Source organism: Pseudophryne corroboree, chromosome 5 (assembly GCF_028390025.1).
Source record: "Pseudophryne corroboree isolate aPseCor3 chromosome 5, aPseCor3.hap2, whole genome shotgun sequence".
NCBI lineage: Eukaryota > Metazoa > Chordata > Amphibia > Anura > Myobatrachidae > Pseudophryne > Pseudophryne corroboree.
In genome coordinates, this window is record NC_086448.1 from 350,613,012 (window position 1) to 350,639,858 (window position 26,847).

The 26,847-nt window shown below is 40.4% G+C and overlaps 1 protein-coding gene across 4 annotated transcripts in view; it reads right to left on the reverse strand.

Moving 5' to 3' along the window:
• Nucleotides 1-26,019, reverse strand: part of IKZF1 (IKAROS family zinc finger 1) — a 211,568-nt gene extending 185,549 nt beyond the window's left edge. For all 4 annotated transcript variants that reach the window (XM_063922632.1, XM_063922631.1, XM_063922630.1 and 1 more), the window contains exons 1-2: nt 25,775-26,019; nt 1,502-1,555 (exon numbers count right to left, since the gene is read on the reverse strand). In XM_063922632.1, coding sequence (XP_063778702.1) covers nt 1,502-1,555; nt 25,775-25,916 — 196 coding nt within the window. In that variant the 5' untranslated portion in view covers nt 25,917-26,019. The remainder of the gene's footprint in view (nt 1-1,501; nt 1,556-25,774) is intronic.
• Nucleotides 26,020-26,847: the final 828 nt, after the last annotated feature.

Below are 26,847 nucleotides of genomic sequence, written 5' to 3' on the forward strand. Positions count from 1 at the left end.
GTAGCCCAAGAATACTGCTCCCTTCCCCCTTCTTACATAATCCCTACAAACCAAAATACTGACCTTCCAAATACCCCGCACAGAATACAGATTCCCCCCATATGACACCCAAAAGAAAATACAGCCTCCTCCCCCTTGTATAGACTATACTCAGGGCCGACTCCACCATAGGTCACACTTTCATCTGAAGAGCTATGAAGTGGGTACTGGTGGTGGGTGGGGGCGGTAGGCTGAAATTTTGCCTAGGGTGCAGAGATACCTTGCAGCTGTCCTGACTATACTTCATCCAGCATAGTACCCAGCACAGAATACTGACCCCAACATCAGCCCACATACATTATAATGATGTCAGTATATGCGGATGCACAGGGTGGAAGCTGGGCACTGATTACTGGTTCCCGTCCACTCCACCCCTCCTTCTCTGGTAACGCAACTACCCGGGGCCCCGGAAAATGACCCCTCACACATACTCTAGGGCCCTGGATGATGGTGTATAGTGGGCATGTGACCCAGTTCCCGAATTGTACTCACATCAGCACCTATGGGTGATACTTCTTCCTCTTTTCTCTGTTTGATTTCCTGGTTATCAGTCTGTACAAACTGTCACCATCATGTGAGACCAGCAGCAGCAAGAGACAGGGAAGGAGAGGGGCCTGATCCTCAAAGCACCTCTGACCCTTGGGGCCCGGAACAAGTGTCCCCGCGTGTCACCAGGCCAGAGTATCTACCTAATAATTATTTTTGTTTAATTGAATGTCTCATATAACTATTTGTCTATCCCCTTATGTATAGCACTGCAAAATATGTTGGTACTTAAGAAATATAGCAGCCAGAGTTTGAGTCTCGCTTTAGCATATTTCAATGGATAAGTGAATAGAGACACCTTGATTTATAAAAGAGACAGGGTCAGTGATATAACAGTTACTTAATCAGAATCAGCTTTTTAGCATGGGCCAGATTTGGGGCCGCAGCGCAGTCCATAATACACTGGCCCTATTTTATATATGGGGGGCATCAATTCTCTCTGTGTGGAGGGGCACGGCTGTCTAGTGTCTTGGTGTCTAGTTACGGCTCTGGGGAAGCCACACCAAACGTTGCCAAACTTCTCCGGCTGGGACTCACTGGCAATTGGTGTGGCTCCACTATTTGAATTTTAGACATTTTCCCCACATCTGGAGCCGCCACTGATAAGATCGCATCAGGGCATTTCACCACATATATGGGAGGAGCTTCTGTTGCGGTCTGTACAGGTTATCATTTTCTTTATATGCCTAACAGAGCTGCAGTGAAATCTAAAGGTAACATCTGACTTGTTAAAGAGGCAAAAAGAGCAACTGCCCACATCTGCCGTCTGCTATCTTACAGCACAAAACTGTATTGCTTTATTTATTTTCCCTTTTACGTCTGCACAAACCAAAACATTATTTTTAATTGGAACAGTGTGAATACTATATCTTCATAAGTTTATATTGCCTTTTAGAATAGTTTTTCATGACCTCACCTGACATTTGGGTCATATCCTGCGCCTCATCTGTTTCCATGTTTCTCTGATTATCTGTAAATTAAATTTTAAAGACTGTTAAGACTTATTTAAAAGGGATATAAACTAATATCTTAAATTATTAAAATATTCTCCCCTTACTTTGTTTCCTTCTGTACCTGCCTGGGTATCAGACAGGAACAGACCTTGAGCCTTTCATAGAGAAAAACAGAATTACAAAGATGTATAAAGAAATATCATTAGTAGCACAGGAGGACCAAATTTGTTATTTATTGTTAATTTCCTACTGCATAATAACCCAAAATGCAAACTGACTGCAACAAAATTAAGCAGAAAATTAAATGGCCTTGGGTCATTGTAGGCACAGAATTCATTCTCTCGGCTGATCCATACTTATGTTCCTTTTAATTTACTGAGCATGCATCGATGAACCTTGAGTCAGTTTGGTGACACGCGTACAATCAGCAATCAAAAACGAAAGCAATTTGCAGAAGAATGTCTCATTTGCCCAAGCAAGGCTGCATATCTGAGCAGGAGCCGTCGCTTGCTCCATTAATAATATATACACCTCAAACACTGGCAGATGGGTAAAACAGAAGCTCTGGTCTTAAACGTATGATGAGTCCCATAGTCAGACCATACTGGCCCTCTTCTACTTAGGGAGAAGTGAATCTCCCAAAATAGCAAAACAAACCCGGGAGAGAGAGACAAACCAGACCTTCCTGTTTAACTTAACAGATGGCTCCATAGCTTTGGAACAAATAGTAGGAAACACTTGCCCCTCTGTTGCAACACGTAATGTTCTAAAGACTGAGTTGCAAGCAAAGGCAAACACAAGGGAAATGCAGACTTAAGGGTAGCTGGGTAGCAACTAAGTAAAAGTTTGGCTTGTGCTAAAGACCTGAGCGGTGCTACTCTCAGATGTCTTAAGTGCACATCTGGTGACTGCATACCTAAGAGGGTCTTGTGCCAGTACCCAAAACAACTCATTGAATTACTTAAGAAAATGTTTACAGTTTTAAGCCCTTCAAAAACGCTCAGTAATATGTATTAACTGCAATGAGGATTTATAGTAAAGTCTATCAGATTCAAGTCTGTTACTAAACTACATTTCAAAACATTGCATTACATATTAAAGGATTCTAAGTGCTCGCTCCTTGCTTTCATTTTATTTGTACAGATCTTCAACACTGATTATGCACACAAATACACCAAAATGGTAATCATGTAAAGGTGCATACACACGGTGCGATGTAACCTTACGATTATGACTAAATAGTCAAAATTGGAAGGAAAGTTAGTGCAAATCGCACCATGGGGGTCAATCTGAGTTGATCGCTAGCTGCCGTTGTTCGCAGCGCAGCGATCAGGCTAAAAATCAGCATTTCTGCGCATGCGTATGCACAGCAATGCGCACGCGCGACGTACGAGTATAAAGTCCTTTGTGGTTTTGCACAGGTTCTAGCGACGTTTTCATTCGCACTGGCGGCTGCAAGAAGACTGACAGGAAAGGGACGTTTCTGGGTGTCAACTGACTGTTTTCAGGGAGTGCTTAGAAAAATGCAGACGTGCCAGGGAAAACGCAGATGTGGCTGGGCGAATGCTGGGCGGGTGTGTGACGTCAAAAGCCAACCCACCAACATTAGAATCAACACACACAAAGAGTAAGTACAGGGCTGGTCTTGTTTTGCACAAAATGTTTTTGCAGGCGCTCTGCTGCACAGGCGTTCGCACTTCTGCAAAGTGAAAATACACTCCCTGGTGGGCGGCAACAACGCGTTTGCACGGCTTCTAAAAACTGCTAGCGAGCGATCAACTCGGAATGACCACCCATGTGTATACAGCTTGCGATACCGATGCGCGCTCCTGTGGGGTCAGTATTGCAAGAAAAAATTGACTGTACAGGCAAGGCAATTGTGACTATATTGTGTACAATCTAGTACATAGTACAGTCAAAATTGCCACTTAGTCAAAATCACAAGTAAAAATAGTCAATATCGGTAGTTCTGGGCTCCGGGGAGTTCAAGGGAAATCGCAAAGTCAAAATCGGCACATAGTCAATATCTCACCGTGTGTATGCACCTTTAGGGGGAGATTCAAATGTTTGAAAAGTCAGTTGGGAGTCTGTTTTTTCTTATCTAATAGACAGGAAAAAACAGACACCCAATTGACTTTTCAAACATTTGAATTCCACCCTTATGGCGGTATTCAATTCTTTTCACCCCCTTCCACACCCTTTCTGTTTCTGCGGACGGGTGTGGTATAATAATTTCAGCTCGCTACCCCCGCAGTAGTGAGGGCACCCAACACGTTACGCAGCTAAACCTGATTACTATGGGCACAATGTGCGCGATAATGGAGATCACTTTAGAAAGGAGATTGGGCGTGATATATCATTTGAATACCACCCTTAGAGTTAATGTTCTGATGTGAAGAACACACACTATTCATAACCCTATTAGCCAACGATAACATAAGTAATATTTACATTATAATTGTATTTTATCTTTAAGAGTCAACCTAAATAAATAAATGCCAACCTCAAACTTCCATGCACAATCCCCCTCCCTGTCCCCAAATCCTCAAATAGTGTATGTTTATGGTTTCATGTTTTTTAATCTACGTGCAAACCCCTCTAAATAGTATCTGCATCAATATGACTTTTTGTGTAAAGTAATTATGAGTTCTCTTAGCTAGGCAGCCTGGAAGTCTTAAAACAAACTCCTCTGTGTGGTGTTGCACTGAACAGCAGACTATTTAACTATTTATTACAATCCTTCCTTTTATCTCATGTCTGTTTAATATCCAGTCTTGTTTTATTCACAGCTGTAAAGCATTACTGATTATGATGTTGCCAATATTTATGTATTAGAATATATTTATAATATTCTGTGCATTCTCCATAGCCATTTACAGTACAGTAGGGAATAATTAAAGTAACAAAACTAATTAATAAAGTGGTATGAGGGCCCTGCCTGTATGCTTACAGTCTACAATCTATTTATTTTCACTTATATTAATAAAGGTTAAGAAATAAATAACATTAATGCCAACTTAGGTGGATCTTAGGTCAGCTCTTCAGTATTCAATGGGAACACACAAATGATAAGGAATAACATATCCCTTGCTGCACATTATATGGGTGTGTGGATCATTAGTTCTACAAGCAAAAGGTCATTAGGTCAACCACTAATGGTTGACATGCATTAGGTCGATAGGGTCAAAAGGTCGTCATGGTCAAAAGGTAAACAATAGTAAAGGTCGACATGACAAAGTTTACACAAAAAAGGTCAGTTCAACATTAAGTTTTTTCTGGTGTCGTTTTCGCCAGTCAAAGCACATGGAATCCCAATTAGTGTAACGCTTTGCTCGCCATGCTTCGGGATAGGCACCTCGCTTCACTACCGCTGTGCTTGGTACAGGCTACTATTTCCAAACACAGTCCACGTGGATGATAAAGTATGAAAACGTTGAATAAAATACAACAATACCCCAAAAGCCTGTGTCAGCCATATGTGTGTTGACCTTTTGTACCTGTCAACCATAAGCACTGTCAACCTTTCACATGTCGCCCTATTGACCATTTCGACCTTTTGACCATGTCGACTTAATGAATGTCGACCATTAGTGGTCGACCTAATGACTGTCAGCCTTTTCATGGTCGACCTTTAGTCCGGATACCCATTATACTGTAAGGATATTAGCTGTCACTTGGTATGACATTGTGTGCATGCAGTGATGAAAGTAATGTCAGTGCATGGGGTACAACCGCTACTATAAGAAGATCGAAGTTCACCCCCACCCTCTGTGATCCCCACAATATCCCTCCAGGCACCAACAGCGCTCCATACTTATCTCTGAATAAAGCCGATCAGAGTCTTCTTCAGATCGGAACTGGGCTCCTGGGAGGCTACAGTTGCATTATATAATATGGCGTCTGGTAATGTCCTGTTCTGTCCCAGTGTACTTATACTCTGATGTGTCAGTGTGTCTATGCCATCTTACATTTTTGTTTAGAATTCTTTGATGACTTTTAATACTTTTATAATACATGAACATATCTTAATATTTGTATAATATGCCAGTTTTGACACCACAGCCTGACGATTATATACAAAAGTACCTACTTATTTATAATTGGGAAATATTAGCTGAAGGCCTTCTCCAGCATACTGCCTATGGGCACACAAACCACTGAGTATAAGGCTACAACTTTTTTGTTAAAACCAAGAAATTGCACTATTGCACTTCCTGGAGGATACATCCAGCTATAACAAGGGCACATGGGACAGATATCTTTAGCTGGCCATAAAAAGAGCTCCAAGAAAGGTAATAGGAGGCAGTTGGTTGGGCTTCAATCAATATGCCCGTGTTTGTCTTTGTGTATTGGTATGCTTTGCCGAGAGTCCCAATGTCAACAATGAGTTTGATGGCAGAGTGATGTTGAGCACACTATGCCAACATGGTACTAATGTTCGTCAAAGTATTATAACTGTGTCGGTGTAAGTCAGTGTAAGCATAAACATGAAGATAAAGCATCATGCTTAAACTTATACTGCTGACTAGGATACAATGGGTTAACTAACATTAGTACCCTGTCGGTATATTGTGCTCAACATCATGCTTCCGACAAACCCATTGTTGACATTGTGACTGTGGGAAAATTAACTACCTCCCATGCATCAGTATGAGCCTGTGTGACAACTGCTGTCACTGTAACTTTTAACTGAATGGATTACAAAGAATAATATAGCCTGACCAAACATAATTATACATTTTTAGATCCCAAAACCATAGTTCCCTACTCCCTTGAAATGTCTGGTAGGGTCCCGAATTTCAGAGAGTCTACACAGGTTACCCTTCCAGATCCTACTGTACTTCTCTTTCCTGAGAAGTGGGTGGGGTCTTAATGACTTTGGGGTCTATTTACTAAGCCCTGAAGAGAGATCAAGCGGATGGAGATAAAGTACCAACCAATCAGCTCCTTACTGCCATGTTACAGTCTGTGTTTGAAAATGTCACTTACGAGCTGGTTGGTTGGTACTTTATCTCCATCCAAGGCTTAGTAAATAGACCCCTTAATCATAGCCCTCCCCACTGAGCAATGACAGACCTTCATAGTCCCACCCCCAATGTATGTTGAAATGAGTCAGCAGCAGTAAGCAAGGCCATGATGATAAGGATTTGTGTTATCACGGTCTCCGTACTTCCCCTAAGGTGAGTTTCAAAAAGTTGACATGTATACCTAGGGATGGGAAGTTGAGACCGGCAGGCGGGATCCCGGCGTGCAGCATACCTATACTGGGATCCCGCCCGCAGAATGCCGGTGGGGGGATGGGGCAAGCACAACAACGAGTGGGAATAGTACTTCTGGGTTGGCATCGCAGCCGGCGGCAGAGTGAGCAGGATTTTGGCGTCAGCATGCTGAACGCCGTGATCCCGCTCGGCGGTATTATAACCGCATACCGCATACCGGCAGTGTTTGCAAGGCTATCCAGCCACCTGCACTTTTAAGCATGCAACTCTGAACTTCCTGATCAGAGGCAAAGAGGTTAGGGTTAAGCTACGGGAAGGAAGGGTTAGGGGGAGTGAAGGGGGAAGGTTAGAATACTTAACCTAAAAGTGTCGGGATCCTGGCCGTTGGGATGCTGGTGTTTGTCTTACTGCCGGCATTCTAAGTGCCGAAACCCCGTACCCAATCCCTATTAACCATATTGTAAATGATTATGGCTAGCAGAAGTCAAATAACATATTTTGGAACACTAACTATAGCGTTTTATGCCCTGTATGAAAGCACCGGGCTGCACATAAATATTTCTACTATCCTTATCAATTACAGTAAGGGGTTGTTATCCTACTTTATATAGTAGAGAGTACGTCACTGTTTTGATTCATTATTCAACAGTAACAGTATTTCTGAAAATCGAACATATGATTAAATTTATGGAGTTGAAAAACAACAAGAAAAAGCTTAGCATTATTTCTATATAATAGCAACTTTTGATTCAAATAAACCTTAACAATAGCAATAGACCATAAAAGTCCCAACCATCATATAAGTTTAATAATGGATAAGTTCACAGAATGAATTGAAGCACTACCAAAGAATATCCAAGTGATTAAACCAATGAAGTACAAGAAAATAAAGTACAGTACATACTGTAGAGTATATTAACCTGCATACGATTTGCAGAGAAGTTGTACTATTTAATAGTATAAATCAGTAGTTCTCAAACTGTGTTCCGTGGCACCCTGGGGTGCCTCAGGGAACTTGTAGGGGTGCCCTGGGTTGGTGGTCCAGGACCAATTCAAATTAATTGTTGACAATGTAATAGGCAAAACCAGTGCTGGTGGCTGCCAATCAGTGTCCTACTGGCGCACGAAGGGCCCACCAGACGAATGCAGTGGTAGGAGCCCATGTTTAGGGGTGTGGCCAGCCGCCACAGAGATCTGGCTAATCATTAGATGTGTATGGTCTGGGCTCCTAGAGAGAGAGAGAGATATATATAAATATATATATATATATATATATGTATATATATATATATATATATATATATGTATATATATATATATTAAACACTGTTAGTGCATGCACATACCTCCCAACATTAGAGCGCAGCGCGGCCGAAATTAGGGGGCGTGGCCTCGTGACAAATGCCACGATCGCAAGCCACGCCCCCGTTTTCGTCATTATGGGGGCATGAACAGCGCTCAGAGAGCTGCTGGTCATGCCCCCTGTCCCTCTCTGCTGTGAATAGACACTGTACGCATGCGCACAGCATCTATTCACCGCTGCTCTGCTCAGAGCAGTGAGTGGCAGGGGGGATCTCCCAACTGCCCCCCCCCCACCCGCGGGATACTGTGACCCGCGGGTGGGACATCGGGACAAACCGTAAAAAAAACGGGACTGTCCCGCCAAAATCGGGACAGTTGGGAGGTATGCATGCATGATAATGAACCCGATGAATAACAGCACAATGTCCTGTGCAGTATAACGTAACATATGTATAATCAAGTGCACAGTTTGGAACCTGAGCCCTAGAGGAAGGGATGGGCCCCCCCTGTACCCCTGTGGGCCAGTCCGAACCTGCTGCCAATCATAAAATATGTACAAAGAAGCAAATCCTGTTCTTCACTGCATAACTGAGCCTAAGGATGACCTATAAACACAATTTACTTAATTTAATATTTCTTTCTAAATATCTCAATAAGATTTGGCCTAGGGCTGCTGTGAAAGAAATTCTGATACTCTATGGGTGCCATGATTCCAAAAAGTTTGGGAACCACTGGTATAAATGTAAAAATAAGAAAAAAAGGTCAACTGTATAACAAGCAATTCGATATACTCAAGTAAGAAAATACAGTTTAAAAAATGTTTTTTGTACAAAAGATTATATTAGCTACCAAGAACAATGGAGAGACAAATTCTAAGAGAAAATTACAAATAGACAAAAGCAAAACAGTATTTTTGAGAAGAGAGGAATAAAAGGAGATTATGAAAAAGAAGCTAAATATAATAGTAAATGAATACTTAATGTTTACATAATATTCTCATGATATAGTAGCCAGAAAATGATTACATTGTGTAAACAAATATTGTATATCTTTAATACCTGATAAGGTAATATATTGTTAATGTTAATTGTTATGGGATTGCATTGTTTTAATGTTTTTATTTTATTGTTTATTCCGTTTAATTATATTATTCTACAAGAATAGATTACTTTGGGGGCTAGAATATAAATGTATTTATCTTACCTGAAAAATGTTAAAAAAAAAAAAAATATTAAATGAAAAAAAAAAAAAAAAAGGAATGATCACAGTAACCAAAAGTTTGTTACATTTGTGCCATAACAAAGCATAGCAAAACATCTACCACCATGGGCCTAATAATTCTGGTCAACACTCTTTTCAGTCTGATTGAAAGTATAACTCAGGGAAATGTGTTAATAAAGCAGATTGTATGCATCATTGTAGTCAGTAAGGCTAATATATTGAACAGTGTATTCAATTATGTATTTATCCCACTTCTACAGGGTGTCAGATCAGTCCCGGAGAAGTTTCCAATTACCAGCGCAGTTAGAAGCAAGTTTCTCATGAAAGGTTTGCTCTTGTACATGGAACCACCATGATTGATCTAAAAATATGAAATTCAAGGTGGGTTTCTCCTTCAAATATTATCCATAGGTAATAACTAAAAACATTGTTGGATACCAATGGGCAATTACCATGGTTATAGTTTATGGAGTCTTTGATCTTACTTGAATTACTGTTAGCCACCCATTATACTGTACATTTCATTTACCTTAGATAAATATTCAAAGCATCAGATTGTGGTATGAAAGACCAACCAAATTGTAGCTATAGTGGTCAGCTGCCACATCAAAGTTAAAGTATTACCAGTGGTAGTACTAGGGGCGGGCAGGCAGGGCTACTGCCTGGGGCGCTGCAGTCTGACAGTGCAGCCACAGTCACCCGGCAGTGCCTGCTCTTTCCACCCTCACCATTTACAAACTGTGCACAGTGCGGGAGTTGTGCTGGGTACCCGCGGGGAGCTACGCAGACTGTCTGACACCAGCTCCATGGTCCCCTTTCCTGATCACCAGCCTGGGCATGCAGGCAACCATATGGTGTTGATGAGCTTCCGGGTTTTCTTGGAGACAAGTCCCTCAAACCCCTTGTGTGCTGCAGGAAGGCAGAGTGCAAGGAGTGCCTGAACCTCAGTTCCCAGGTACATGGGATGGAGAGAGTGGGAGATGCAGGTGAAAGATGCAGGGGTGGAGTAAGGCAAACAGCGGAGTGGGAAATACAGGGGGTGAGAAGGAAGCAGGCCCTGAGAGGCTAGCAGGGAGTGAGAGGACCAGAGGTTGAGCAAGGGATATATATTGTTTGTTTTTAAATTATCTCATTTGAACAAGTAAATAGTTAAACACAGCAACTTCCATAGTGGCTCTACTGAGATGTATCTGGATAATAGGTTTTACCATGGCATAATGTGTATAAGCGGATCTACTGTGGTGTAACAAGTATAAGCGGCTCTACTGTGGTGTAATGTGTCTAAGCAGCTCCACTGTGGTGTAACGTGTATAAGCGACCCTACTGTGGTGTAACATGTATAAAGGGCTCTACTGTGGTGTAATGTGTATAAGTGGCTCTATTGTGGTGTAACATGTATAAGTGGTTCTACTGTGTTGTAATGTGTTCAAGCTGCTCTACTGTGGTGTAACGTACTGTATATAAGAGGCTCTACCATGGTATAACATGTATAAAGGGCTATACCATGGCATAACGTGTAAAAGGGGCTCTACTGTGATGTAACATGTATAAGGAGCTCTACTGTGTGGCATAACATGCATAAGGTCCTCTACTACAGTGGTGTCACAAGGGAGGTGTGGGGCACCAGGGTGCCACCTGCTGAGGGGTGACACCAAAATGTCTGCTCCTACTCAGTGACAAGAGCTGGGTGCTGCACTGTAACATTATGTGCAGCACCAGGCTCCTGCTACAGCGTAGGAGCTGGCTCTGCAGCCTACACTGTCACAGGGGGTATCCCACACCTCCCAGATCCCCGGCGTGACAAAAACAGGGTCAGGCCATGAGGCCATGCCCACTCCCGATGAGACCATGCCCTCTCTTTTCTGCCGCGCCCTGAAGGCGCGCTTACTAGCTCCTACTGCTGCACTAGGTGTCATAGAGACTAGTGACGCCTCTGCTCTACAGTGTGGTGTAAAATGCATAAGGGGCACCAATGTGTGGCATATCATGTATAAAGGCTTCTACTGTGTGGTGTTATGTGAATAACAGAAACTTCTGTGCAGTGTAATGTGGATTGGTACTGTTCTGTGACAATGCACCTTCCCCGTGAAGCCACGTCCCTATATTTTTGGCACGAGCCTTCAATGTGCACTGTCCCTATTTTTAATATTGGGAGGGCTGAGGGTGTGGTGGTGGTGGGAGCGGCCAAGGAAAATTTCGCCCTGAGGTCTACATGGTCTAGAACTATCCCTGATTATTACAGAATAGCTACTGCACAGTAGCTCAATAAATTGCAATCTTTGGGCGGGATTCAATTCTTTTCACCCCTTTCCACACCCGTTCTGTTTCTGCCCTCAGGGACGTTGTATCATTATTTCAGCTCGCTACCCCCAAAGTAGCGAGGCACCCAACCCTTTACACAGCTAAACCTGATTACTATGGGCGCAATATGCACGATAACAGAGATCATTTTAGAAAGGAAATTGTGCGTGATATATCATTTGAATCTCACCCTTAATGTATAAACAAACACATCTACTGGAAGTAGATGTTTGTGGAATAGTTACAAGACTTTAAACCACTATGTGACTGGCTTCATATTAGGTATTCTGATAGGCACCTCTATACTTGAGGTACAACACCAGTCCCACTCAAAACTTAAATGGCCAGTCTGAGTGTAGAAACATTCTTGTTTTAATTTTCCTTTCATATTGTATTAACCACATGTGGGGGTTCCACCAATAAAACTGTCAACATGGTAGGGTGTCGATATTATTAAAAATTATAGTAAGTAAATACTTCCAGCACCACAAATGTGTTAAACAGTGCCCCAGTTCACATTATGCCACATAGTATCCCCAGTTCATATATGCCGCAATGCCCCCAACACTGTTGACATAGCAAGTGTCCCCATCTCCCCTTTGTTAATCCAGCACTACACTACAACTCAGTCGCATCTCCTCTTGCAGCTGCAGGGGTGTAACTGGGTGGTGGTAATAGGAAGTTTGCACATACCTAGCGAGGGAGTGCAGACAGAATTGTGGGCTATGCAGATTTGTGCTCACACATTGATCCATCTGTTCTCATATGAATTTCTACATCAAGTATAGGGCTGATTCAAGTGCACACTGAGATGAATGACGGCTATGAAACCAAACGTATGGATAGAGGAGGTGCGGTAACATAGATGTGTAGGCAACTGTCGCATTACTTCCCAGCAACTCTGCATCGGTTCCTGTATGTTTGTAATCTTAGTTGCAACACTAAATATCCTCTATTTTAATGCTGTTACTCTGTTATGTGCCTGTTTCTTCTCCTTTGATTAAAGTCCTTCTATACTGTAAAATATACAAAGAAAATTGCAAAGAATAGAAATGAGTGGATCAGCAGTGAAACTGCACAGGTTTGAGTTTTTGGGTTGAACAATTTCACCAGAGTGGGAAATTCTGGCCACAACACCATCAGGTGTCATGCCACATATTTGTAAATTCAGGACTCTAATTGGACAAGAAAAGCCAATTAATTCTATTGTGTGGTGTGGTTGGGAAGAGAATGGAAATACTTAAGGAAAAAAATCTGTGTGGCAAAACACGTCAAATATTGCACCATATTATTTTGCAAAAGTTTTGAAATTGTTCTTCATCAGATTACCATAGATGTGGGGAAAGAATAATAATAATAATGTAATTACAAAACTCTGCTATATCTATCTATCTATCTATCTATCTATCTATCTATCTATCTATCTATCTATCTATCTATCTACAGTATCTATCGCTATATCTGGCACAAATACTGGATACCATTAGGTATACATTATAGTGAGAAACATCCATTTTCTGCTAAACAGGGCAACACTTCTTCCTGTGCTAAAATATCACGTTTTTTAATACAATAATGACAAACAATAAAAAAAACCCCATAAAAATCACATTGATTAGTACAAAAAACTTTTTAATTGCTTTTTTATGTCTAAAAATTTAGTATGCAAATAGCATGATATAAAGAGATTAATAAAGATGATAATATGGGACTACTACATTTTCTACAACAAATAAGCATAACAATATAAGTCATAAGTGGTTCAACTGCTGGGTAGAATTAAGGCAAATGTCTAACATACAGTAATATGGAACCTCCATTTATGAGGAATACGACTTCCAATACATTTTGAAGTCTGTATTTGATGAGCAATACTGGTGTCCTGTGAGCAAGTATCAAAGGGAGAGAATCCGACAATGCAGTATTCAATTTGCAGGCAATCCGACTGGTTTGGCCCGTTTTCGACAATGCAAATCCGACTTTTTTTAAAGTCGGATTGACATTGTTGAAAAAACGGGACTAAAACCTGTTGGATTTGGCCGCAAATCCGACAAAACACGTGGATCTGCGGCTAATCCGCCCATCCACGTGTTTTCCGACAAATCAGAAAAACTGCAGTACCACTGAATAGGTCGAATCATGATTCGACCTAAAAAAGTCGTAAATTGACGTCTTTCTGACTAGATGGCAGTTCAGACTTCAATTGAATAGACCCCTTACTGTCCACAGGTTACATATTGGAAAAGGTATTATATAAAATCCTGTTAAGTGCAATACACAGGTGTACAGTCGATACATTTCAATCCCTGAGCAGGGAACATTTTTACAATATTTACTATTGTGGAATCAGTACAAGTGCAGGTACACTGCCAAAGCATGAGAAAGGGGTCATGATCAAGTGTCACAGGGCTTCTGATGCACTGAACTGACCCACTTCCCATTTTGCTTCCCTAAAAACAAGGGACGTGCAGTGAGATAAATGGCTGAGGATGCACTGGCTAGAACCAGGGCCACATTTACACACAATACTGTATATGAGCCCAAAGGTTCTTGTGGGCAGTGTTGGACTGGGACATGAAGGGCCCACCGGGGGGATGCTGTTGTAGGGGCCCATGCTTAAGGGTGTGGCCAGGCTCCAGTGGAAGCGTGGCCAGCCACCACAGAGGTTTGGCTAACCATTACAGAGTACATGTTCTGTGCCCCTTGGTAAATGTATAAAAAAACTAATTCTTGTGAAGTATAATGTAACATATGTACTGTATAATGCATAATTCAGGTGCACCTGGATAAAGTCTGGAACCTGATCCCTAGAGGAGGGCCCACAAGTAGTGGGGCCCACCGGTGGTTTCCCCTGTTCCCCTGTGGGCCAGTCCGACCCTGCTTGTGGGTATTATACACAGGCATACCTCTCAACTGTCCCGATTTTCGCGGGACAGTACCGGTTTTTGTGGACTGTCCTGCTGTCCCACCCGCGGACCGCAGTGTCCTTGGGGGGGGGGGCAGTTGGGAGGCTCTGTCACTCATTGCTCTGTATAGCGTCTATTCATGTAGACAAAATGGACTGGGGGCATGGGCAGCAGTTTACAGAGCGCTGGCCATGCCCCAATAGTGATGGAGAATGGGGGCGTGGCTCACGATAGTGGCATTACCATGAAGCCACGCCCCTTTTCCAGGTGGGCATGGCTGCGCAACGTTTATGTCCCTCTTTGGCCAGCCAAAAAGTTGGGAGGTATGAACAGGTGCACAGTATATACTGCTGGAAATCAGATAAGTGTGGAAAAGACAGGCACGGGAGGCACTAACTCACATGTCATACACTTTTTACTACAGAGTTTTGACTATAAAAGTGACTAGAATAATACAACGAAGATATTTATAATTTAGTCATTGTATTTTTTATATAATTTATATAGTCAAAACTCTGGTGTATACTGGAGTATGACAGGAAAGGCTCTGCCTCACCCCAACGCACGTCACTGCTAAAAACATGATTTGCATGATGCATGCTTAAAAAAAGTGTATTTAATATACATTACATTGCATATTGGAAAATTCATGAAACATAACATGATTGGTACTGTAGAGCCTTGCAGCAGCATCACATGTAACCTCCATAGAAAGCGCTAGTTTAGCAAAAATATTTTAAAATGATGACAATTATGGAGTTTCTACTTATTGTGGCGATGACTGTATAAAATGCTCTATAATATACGTTAACTAAACATACAGTACAGTGATAGGAACACAGGAATAGTCTGGTAATGAGAGGAACCTACTTAGTAGAGCTAACACTTTAAACTAATGATTTTCTCATGGCTTTTGAACATTTACAGAGTTATATTAATGCTTTGTAGCTCTATAGTTTAATAATGCTCTTCAGCAAAATAAAACGTCCCATAAAACTACTTAAACAAAACAAAACATTGTTTTATTAGTCAAAACAGTATACATGACACTTAACGGGTCTATTTATGATGGCAAAGATGTTAGCTGGACTTTTCCTAAGAAGCCTATTTAATAAGGATCTGCCACTATCCTTCACATGGCTGCACCAGGGACGTGCAGTCAGGGGAGCCCTATGATTAATTATTAAAATAATATAAAGAAGATACTTATGACACATTTATGTGTCATAAGTATCTTCTTTATTTAATTCTAATAATTTTTCTGGATTAAATGTGTATGGGAGGCACTGACAGCAGTGCCTCCCATATATAATGGAAATGGGACTGAGCGGGGGGTGGGGCCAAGCACTGGGCTGTAAAAGCCCATTCAAAACAGATGGGGAAAGCGGCACTTCAACATGTCAGCGAGGCACCTGTGATTGGACAGCGGATCCAGTGCTGGATCCGCTTGTCCAATCACCCACACGCGGAGCTGGAGGCGGCGGGTCCCGGCGGTGAGTGGCATCTGCAGTGTCCTGCCCCCCCCCCATCCTCCTCCGCCGCTGACAGGAGTGGCATTGTGCGGCTCTCCCCCGTGCGGCTCTCCCCTTCCTCCGCCGGCTCCGTCCTCCCGCTGACAGGAGCGGCATTGTGCGGCTCTCCCCCGTGTGGCTATCCCCTTCCTCCGCCGGCTCCGTCCTCCCGCTGACGGGAGTGGCGGTGTGCAGCTCTCCCCCTCCTCCGCCGGCTCCGTCCTCCCGGCGTGGCCCTGCAGTGTGTGCGGCTCTCCCCAGCAGCAGCAGCAGGTCTGTCTCTCTCTCTCTCCCCCTCCCTCTCTCTCTCCCTCTCTCTCCTCCTGTGGATTGAAGTTTGTAAGTATAATTTTTATTTTCACAGGTACCCCTATTGGATTCTACTGGACAAGTGGACGTGACCGGCGTGGGATGTAGGTAAGTAATCTTTCTCACATTTTTACAGGTACCCCTATTGGATTCTACTGGACAAGTGGACGTGACCGGCGTGGGATGTAGGTAAGTAATCTTTCTCACATTTTTACAGGTACCCCTATTGGATTCTACTGGACAAGTGGACGTGACCGGCGTGGGATGTAGGTAAGTATGTGTGAGTGTGTAAGTGTGTTTTAAGAAATTTTTACTGTCACGGTGTGTGAGTTGTGTTTTTATTTGGGTATTTTTTGTTGTTGTAGAACAACAGGTACCAGCGGGCCCGTTATTTCCTTGCATGCTGATACTTGAGGTTCTCCAAGTACCAGCAAGCAGGGGGAGGCTTGCTGGGCCTTGTAGTTCCACAACAAAAAACAATATTCTTTTTTTTACACACATCCACCGCCCACGGATGGGGGGGACGGCCTCGGGATTCACCCCTGGCCCTTGGGTGCCTGGAGGGGGGGGGTGACCTCTTGATTTAAGGGGTCCCCACTCCTCCAGGGAACCCCGGCCAGGGGTGACTAGTTGGGGGGGGTAATGCCACGGCCGCAGGGACCTACATAAATGTGTCCCCCGGCTGTAGCATTATGTCCCTAGCTAGTGGAGCCCGGTGCTGGTTTTAAAAATACGGGGGACCCCTACATCTTTTGTCCCCCGTATTTTTGGAACCAGGACTGGACTAAGAGCCCGGTGCTGGTTGTCTAAATACGGGGAACCCCTGTCCAATTTTTTCCCAGTATTTAAACAACCAGGACCGGCTCAAAGAGCCCGAGGCTGGTTATACATAGGAGGGGGGACCTCACGCATTTTTTTTTTTACATTTTTTAACCCATTCAGACTTTTCTCCATTAAGTTCATTGAAGCCCTGGACAACAAAATTTATTCATGTCCTCCTCCCACTCCCTTCCCAGTCCCAAACACTATTTTTTTTCTATAAAAATGTACAATATATCACAAGTATGATGAGCAGGCAGGCAGCGGGCATTGGCGGCATCATACTGAGATGCAAATTAGTGGCAGAGGGCTGGGTCAGTTGATGGTGGGCGAGTTTGTAAGCCATTGGTGGTGGCAGCAGGCATCGGCTCAGAGGCAGTAGTGGGCATTGGCTTGGCGGCGGTAGGGGGCATTGGCAGGATTCGGCGGACATTATGGCTCTAGTGCCTCACCAGCCACTGACCTCACCGCACGTCACTGGGCTGCACATGCAAAATCTGGTCACGCATGTGCAGACGCACTGAAGAATGGCTGGCGGGCAGGTGAGAACATGCCATCCAATATTTAGACATGCAAAAATGGACCAAAAAAAAAACAGCTCCAAGATAGATGAAGGGTTGCTTTTTAAAGGTCATTACAAAATTGGTGCAGCTGGGGGGTATGTACTTCTCAGATTATATTTTCTATAGTGGCAGGTATTTTATAGTTGTAATGAGTAGTGACGGAAATCCAGCCCTATTGCCACTTGGGTAGCATGCTACCTAGCAAACAAGCAACATTATCAATTATACCCCTTTCACAACAAACTTATAACCTGGGTTATTACCAGGGCAACCTGGCTCCAAGTCTGGTGTGAAAGGGTCTACCTGGGTTATTTTAAGAAACTACCCAAGTAGAACCCAGCACCAACCCCGGATAGCCTGCAGTGTGAATGGTGTGACCTGGGTCACGATAAAAGTATGCAGAAAGCTGGATCACTGTCTCTTGGACATGATGTCATCTACAAGTGTCGGCAAAGGGAAGTCCCACCAATAACCCGGGTCCACCCTGTGGTGTAAATGTGGTTTCAAGCAGCTGGACATGGCTTGAAGCTATGTTCAATAACCCATGTTGGACCCAGGCTTTTTGGTGCGAAAGGGGTATACAGCAAATAAGCGATACTGCTACTTATATGAACATTACTTGCCATATAGTGAAAAGCAAATGAGACTGAGTTAGAGAAGAAAAAATAACAAATAAGTACAGCTCCAACAAAAGGGATTTTATACAAACAGATGACAACAAAGTCATATGTGTTATGTCACCCTGTACTTTGCTCACATTCTAGTTGGAGCAAGCCAAATATTTGGTCAGTCTAGCAGCTAAGGTCAGTATCACTAGTACTGGCAGCACAGTACTCATACAGATTATACTTGGGGAGAGGCAATGTACCAGCGTTGGCACTACCACTGTCCATGAGTCTGTACCCATAATTAGTCAAAATGGAGACTAGGAATATTTCATCCATGCAAAAGAACTGTAGTCTTGCAAAGATTATGTTTAAACATAAATTAATTTAAAACTAAGTAATTTTGATGATTATCTGTATAAGTTGTCGAAATACAGTAACACAAAGTCCGAAGAGTTTTAAACTAATGAAGATTAATGAGGCAGTAATAAGTTTCTTCTGCTACTCTTCCTTCCGTGATGTGTTGTATAATATAGAAGTTACAAAAATGTGTTTTGTAAAAAAGCTATTTCCTATCATTAATGGGAAGCAATGAAATGGCACCTATCTGTGTACACCCTGTGTAGCAAGGCTTAGTGATAAAAAGCACTTCCATGTGAAACTAGGGGTGTAGCTACACTTTTCTTTTTGGGTGGTTGGTATTAGCAGGGACCCTCCCCCAAACGCTGTAACAATAAATATAAAAGCCCAAGAGCTAAGGAGACTACCTAATTAAAATACATATTAATCCTGTGGTGCCTCCCTGTCTCTTAGCATGCTGTAAGTTCCATATAACAGCATCCTACACTCTGAGTGCGCAACTGGGTATAATACTGTCAGTCTCATTGACTGTGGGGCCATATACTGAACGGCTGAACCTGGTGGCTGAGAAGCAGGCAGAGGATGCTGTCTGGCCACCATGACTGTGCATAAAACACAAATCGCACAGACTGGCAGAATGCGCTGCCTACCTCTTGGCAGGCAGGCACATTTATATAGCAGCTGGACAGTCCATGCCTGCTAGGGAAGTAATCATTTGTACTTACCCTGTATGAGAAGGTATTCATATGATTGGAGTTATCGTACTTTAGGTGGTCAAAGACCATGCCAGTGTTTGTAATTACGACACTAGAAATGTTTAAACATTTTGAACCAGTATGAAAATCAATTACATTTTAACAGTTCCATAGACACAAACATATTTGTGATACAATCATCAACTGACACTGATGTGAATTTGTGATTTGATATTTGCATCCCGCATGCACCATTCATGTCCGACCACTGGAAAATGCATTTGCCGGGCTTGTTCAAGGTTCACTGATCACCTTTGACATTCACGTCATTTGGGATTTTTAATATTTTTTTAATAGTTAGTGTTTTAATTTAATTCATGTTTTTTTTTTTTTTTTTTACTCATACTGTACAGTATGGTTTCACCACATGTTAACTGGCCCAAACAGAGTGAAATCAGTTCAACCATGGTGGAATCACTTAAAGAACGCAATAATTTTTATTAAAAAAATGCTAGAAATTTGATTGAATTTTCAAATTTGTGTTAGACTAAACAATATACGTCAGGCTTTAACATCTGTAGACAGGACACCTGCTTGCCTTTTGTGTGGCTGTTCTCTGGATGAGGTGCTAATATAGAAGCATTGTTTGTGATTACATGTCTTTGGTAATCTGCCTGTTTTCCAACTCTATCAAGACCCAAACAAACCTCTATGGCCTTTTCCTATGTCTAACCATTACTTTTCTTAACAAGCAATAAAACATTCTTTAACTTAGTTTTCGTATAAATGTTGAAAAGCTTTTCATATGTGTTTTGGGAATACAATCTTACCAACTGACTAGTCACACCGCAAGTGAAATGCTATCATATTTGACATGTGATTATTCGGATCATTTATAGTCATTGAGTTAATTCATGGGTCTTCAACCTGTAGCCCTCCAGCTGCTGCGGAACTACACATCCCAGTATGCCTTGCCACAGTTTTGCTATTAAGGTATGCTAAAACTGAGGCAAGGCATGCTGGGATGTGTACTTTAACAACATCTGGAGGGCCACAGGTTGAAGGCCCATGAGTAAATTGATATAACTCAATTAACCACAATGCATTTACTTGCAGTGAAGAGTAAATAGTGCATAGAGCATTCCAAAAAAGGTGCCTTGGTGCAAACCGTCCCAACCACATGCAGAAATGCTAGCATGTATGGAACTCAAACTCCAAAACTTATATTGTATGCTGGGATAACATTACAATTTTTTAGTAAAACACCAGGGGACTGGGAGAGATATCAAAACTGTGTTTCTGTGAGATCCAGCATACAGTAATTTAGCTATTTGCAATGCATTTCTTTACAGATGCTACAAAAGCATACATTTTGACGTAAGTGGCAATAGGGCGTTCACTACCACACTACCAGTGTTCAGCATTATGTAGCTTGGCCCTATAGACAACATGTGTTCTAAAACCATACATCAATAAATATTTTCATTTTAAATTACTGGTCTATTTATATGGATTAATGAAATGCCAATACATAATATCACTGAATTGTATTTTTATATTATTATCATAGCAGTCTTTATGCTACAATTATATTGCAGTTATATTATTAATCATCATCTATTTATTTATTTATTAATCTATAGGTTAATCTATAGGTTTCATGTTGGCATCCACTGTAACAAAAATCTCAAACTACTAAAAGTTTTTATCATGTAGTGTAATCATTTAAAAGCGTCATAGGATAGATTGTTAGCTCTTCAGAGCAGGGCTCTCTTTCCTCTTGTTATCTAAGCCCTCTTCTCAACACATTTCACTAGTAGCTCTCCCCTACTCAGCGACCATCTTTACCCACTTTTTCTCCTGCTGGTAAAGGTTCATCTCTATCTATGGCCGCCAGCCCCAAGTAGTACGATGATCACACCCTCGCTACTTACATCTTAGCTGTATTATGTTTTGAGAATTGAGGTGCTCTTTGTTACCTGTACTCTATTTCTGTTATTTATTTACTGTAATGCTAAGTTTTGTCTCCCTGTACTGTCCTTTGTACGGCGCTGCGAAACACTTGTGGCGCCTTATAAATAAAATGTAATAATAATAATAATTAAGGCAAGGGATCCAACATAATCTTAATTTGTAAAAATATCCCTTTCAGATGTTTTTTCATGACATATAAATGTTAACATTTTAATCCAGGCCATAAAAAACCCATCAGTATATTTTTCAGAAATGCAGATTTTGGAGGGTTAACTTTAATTTAAATTAAAAAAGCTGTTTACATAACATCCAAATTGCATGAATTCAACTTCTTTATTACATATTTCCTAACATCTATATTGTTGCAAGTTTTGCAACACATTCAGCCTGTTAGGGTGACATATAAAAGTGTCCCAACACATTGACTGAGGATCACCCAGCTGCTTGTAAACTATAACGTCTAAGTAAGATATGCATGAAAATACATTTTTGCAGTTCAGTAAATGAAAACTGACCGTAAGTTAAAATATATACTGTTTAGGAAATATATAATATGGAACAGCAGGGACAAAAGTGACTTTAGATTCGACGGAAGTTTCTTCAACTAAAAAAAGGGACATATACAGTAATATAGTAACATAGTAATTGAGGTTGAAAAGAGGCAAAATGCCCATTGTGTTCAACCTGTATTCAGTAAAGGCAGATCAGATTGCTTTATGTGTAGAAATTCTTTGATACGTATGTATATATCCTTAGTATATACTTTTTAATGGATATATACTTGTTTATGTATTTAATATATACATATTAGTATATATTGTTCCATAACTACTAATCAGAAACCTCATCGATTATACAAACTAAGTAATCACATATTTATTAATTAAAACATTATTTATAATTGCACTGCTATTTTTTTTTTGCGTTGCACCGAAGGTTTTTTGAAAGTTTGCTATTTGTTCTGAACTTTTATAGAGCTAAATCCTATGTGTAAGCACATCTGCTTGTTTATGCGTATTTTAAGTGTTTTGCTGTGTTTGTGGCTTTTATGAAAAGTTGTCTGTGATGTTAAACTGTGTCTAAAAGTTAAAGTGTATGCACATGTGAATATGTATGTATAGCATAGCTGTCAAATGCCCCTAATGTCCACGGACAGTGCCAGGTTTTAAAGATTTATCCCTGAAAATACTTAACATATACATTATATTCTGGCTGGGCAAATTCATATTTTTTCGGTAGTAGTATTTAAATTAAAAATGTATGTTATAGTCAAATTCAGGAAACATATGATTGAGATTGTAACAATTTACAGTCCTCCAAAGCCATATCACACAACACAAGCTCCAATAAACTGTATTGGCTCAGCAGTGGGGTGTCCCTGAACAATTTTACAAATTTTAGCAAATTTGATAATATTTGGAACACCAGCAAATTTGCGTCTGTTTATATTAGTATTACATGGCTATCTGTAAGGCTAATTAGTGGTCCCTAGTACCTAAACTTGATACATGTCTGTCGATGCCTCATTTGTATATATTCATGATTTACTTTACAGCATTTACGCAGAAAGTTTTCCAAGTGTTCTGCCCCTACAGAATCATTATGGCTGATATGATACTCTAAGATAGCAAAACAAACCCACAAAACATGAGAAAGGGTACTATGTAAAATCCTATGGCTAAAATAAACATCTAATTTCTGCTCTATTGCATGCCACTAAAGATTTTAAAGTCTGCTCTTTAAAGATAAGTTTATACAAGTTTCCTTTTCACAAGGTCCCTTAACAGTTCTCCCAAATAGTACATCAGATTTCCAGCCTGCATTACAATGAACATAAGGCATATATTTTTAATTTCAGTATATGTGTTTGGTGAGACATACTGTAGCCAACAGTATTCTCAGTATATCTGTATTCTCAGAGTACTTTGTTATTGTAATTAAATTAATTCCACTTTCTTATCTATACAGTGTTCTTTCCCAACTTCCGTAAACCACCCAGCTCATTGTGTTCCCTATTTCTCCATTTGAAATTCTCCATTTGAATTACACTCTTTTGCATAATTTTTCCTTAGTTTGCCTGGAGTATACATACATTATTATTATGGATATATACTACAATATATCTATTAACATCTATGTAAATTGTAAACATCTAATATGTGATAATTTCATAACACGTTTTCTGCATTACAGCTACAAAACCTCAATTAACATACTGCTATTACTTTTTTAACTGTTTGTGTTACATAGTTTTACATTGTTAATTGAATTTTATCTTTTTTGTAGTATGTTTTATTTTTAAATAAGAATAGATAGATAGATTTTAACGTGCGCATCATAGTTGTAATTAACATTAAATAAATATTGCTTATTACGTGTCAAAATGGAAGAAAACTTACATAAACAATCTGTCCAAAAAAAAAAATTCTTATACTTTTCTGTTTTATAATGGACCCTACCAATAAATTTCATTTAACAAGACAATGATACCTTTTTTTATTAATATTAGTTTCAAGACTAAATTATTAGATTAGTGTCCAACTGAAAATCATAACAACAACAACAACAACAACAACAACAACAACAACAACAACTGTATATTACTCCATTTGTACAGCTACTTTAAAAAAGAGTTAAGTAAACTGTGCATTTATCATGGTGACAAAACATGGGCAACACTCTAATTAGATTTTTATTTACCCTCAAATGTAATTCCTATTCACTTGGTCACTTTGCATATCAACCTGACTGACAAATTCAACTAAGAAGATGCTAAAAGTTACATTTCCATCTGCACTCTATATTTGTTTGTTTTTTTCTATGTAAGAATACTTTTAATTCAAAAATGGTGTAATACATATAATACATTGTGGAGTAAACCAAGGGACATTTTGTATATTACTGTATAAAGTAATGGGGAAAGATGCAACTGGGGAAGGCGTAACTGGCTTGTTTTGACTGTGTTTCCCCCTAATATAATTATTTATCAGCCTAATTAATAATAGAAAATGATATAAATATTGCTCCACACCGCATGTAAAGTTTAATTCATCTAAGTTAGATTTTTCTTATCATGTTATTCTCTGCATGCCTAAATGTATATCCTTACTGTTTTCTGTATGCCCAGAATCCATAAAAAATGAATATATGAATGAAAATATAAAGTTAAATAAAAAAAACATTTAAAATGTGTACACATATTAAAGAATGTGTATGTACATGCACATCTCTATAGATAGATAGATAGATAGATAGATAGATAGAGATATATATTTATCATTATCTATCTATCTATTTATCTATGTCTATAATATCTATCTATCTATCTATCTATCTATCTATCTATCTATCTATCTATCTATCTATCTATCTATCTATCTATCTAGTGTGTGTACGGGCCTGACTTTTGTTGTAAGTATTCATTCATTCATTCAGTAAAAGACTCTACCCTGTTAGAAGTAGTACAGTTGTACACCAATACACCGATAAGAGGGTTGTAACAGTTCTCATGCAACCTGTTGAATGGCAGCAAGTTTGTGTTGGTGCTAAACTTACAGTCCACTCAGTAGCAGTTTTATGCATGTGAGGGAAAAAAAATGCACGTGAAAATGCTTTCCTATAGCTACTACATGCAGAAATTATTCAATAAAGAAAACTTAAATAACTATTGAAGTGTTAAATTGTGTATGTAAGCAAGACTATTTGTCAACAATCAGACCATATCGTCATTCTGAATTTTGTCATGATGAACGTTTACTGTATTTATTATAGTGTGTTGTCAAGATGCTATTTTGCATAGTTAGCAACAATGAATGCAGAAAGTAAAACATAATATGTACACCCTTATACTTACACTCATATTTCTACACAGTACATGAGCTAACATTTACTTATAAAGTAGTAGTAAATATATATATCTATATCTATATATTGTATGTCACACACAAAGCAGGGCACCTGTAGCTACATAATCTATAGGTATACACATTTTTTAGGTAGAAACACGTAACTTTGTCATACTGTATGTTTTTTAACACAAGCTAAAAGTACTTGTATAATGCTTAAGTTGTGCAATGTAACAGCTGTCTCCATTGTATATATTATTATACTTTATTATTATACTTGTATAATTGTAAACAAAAAAAATATACATTTGGAATCTTGCAGTGACTTTAAAGTTGAAAGTACATTTCATTGAATTATTTCATTTTGTAACTGATACATAAATGCACACTTAAAATACTGATATATTTAATTATTGTATAAGCAAATAATAACATTGGCTGCCCATTCATTTTGTTGTTACTTTATATTAAACATTCAGCAATGTCAGATCATTTGGTACAGAGTACAGAGTTGGAGTGCGCAGCACTGGTCAGTGCAGTCCCATTCCATCTTAGTGACACAGAAATAGCAGCACAGAGAAGTCATGTGCAGTATGCATGCATTACCTGCTCTCCCGTGGGCTGGCTGTAGACAGCTCTCCCAGTCCCCTGTAGCTGCTCCATGTGCTGCTGTGAGCGGCGCCGCAGGATGAAGCTCAGGTCTCAGTCCCACCCCTCTCCACTCCACTTCCTCATTCCAGTGCAACATGACAGCAGCAGCAGCAGCCTAGCCTGGAGCCTGGCATGTCCTGCACTACTCTGCTGCCTGCTGCTGCCATTTATTAGGAGGCTTGCCTGCGTGTACCATGGGGACAGGAGAGGCAGAGTAGTGACTGATGATGTGCCTGCCTGTCACAGGGAAACACACCCTCCCCGGGGGGACTGCTTTCTATCACTGGACATAAGACGTGCGATGTGAGATACTGTAGTCCACATCAGCTTTCCGTTTTCAGCACTTTGCTATGGACAGCTTCATTGGAATTTATTATTGAGTTCATTTTATTCAAATACGTTTTCTAGGAGAATAGACTATAATAATAGTAAGGCAACGTTAACTGACACACTGCCTGCCTGTTCACATTACTTATATATCCAAACATTACCATTATAATTGTCTCTTAATTACCAAGCAAAATTGTTAGGGTTATATATCTAGAAATAATAGATAAAGGATTTGATACACAGTAATACAACATAGCATACAGTATGTTGAGTGATTTCTCCCTTTGCATGGCCAGAAAGTGGGCACGTCTATATGTACACACAGTATGCAGATGTGTGTGATTCTACTACTTATCATTATCATTGTTAATGTTTATATGACGCTTGCATGTTATCCAGTGTTGTGCAGAGAATATTTTGTCATTCACATCGGTCCCTGCCTCACTGGAGCTTACAGCCTAAGGGGGGAATTCAACTGCAGGTGAAGACATCCGCCAGGCCAAGTCAGCGTGGCAACCGCCGCACTTTACAGCAGCCTAAACCTGTACAAAACTGCTCTGCCACCATAGGGTAGTGAGAACATTTGTGCGGATTCAGGATTTGGGTGGGCAAAGGGTGCGAGATGTGGCGCCGTTGCCAACATTTAAATGCCATGGCATTAGCATTTTGCACCTTTTGCCCGCAATTGAATTTCCCCA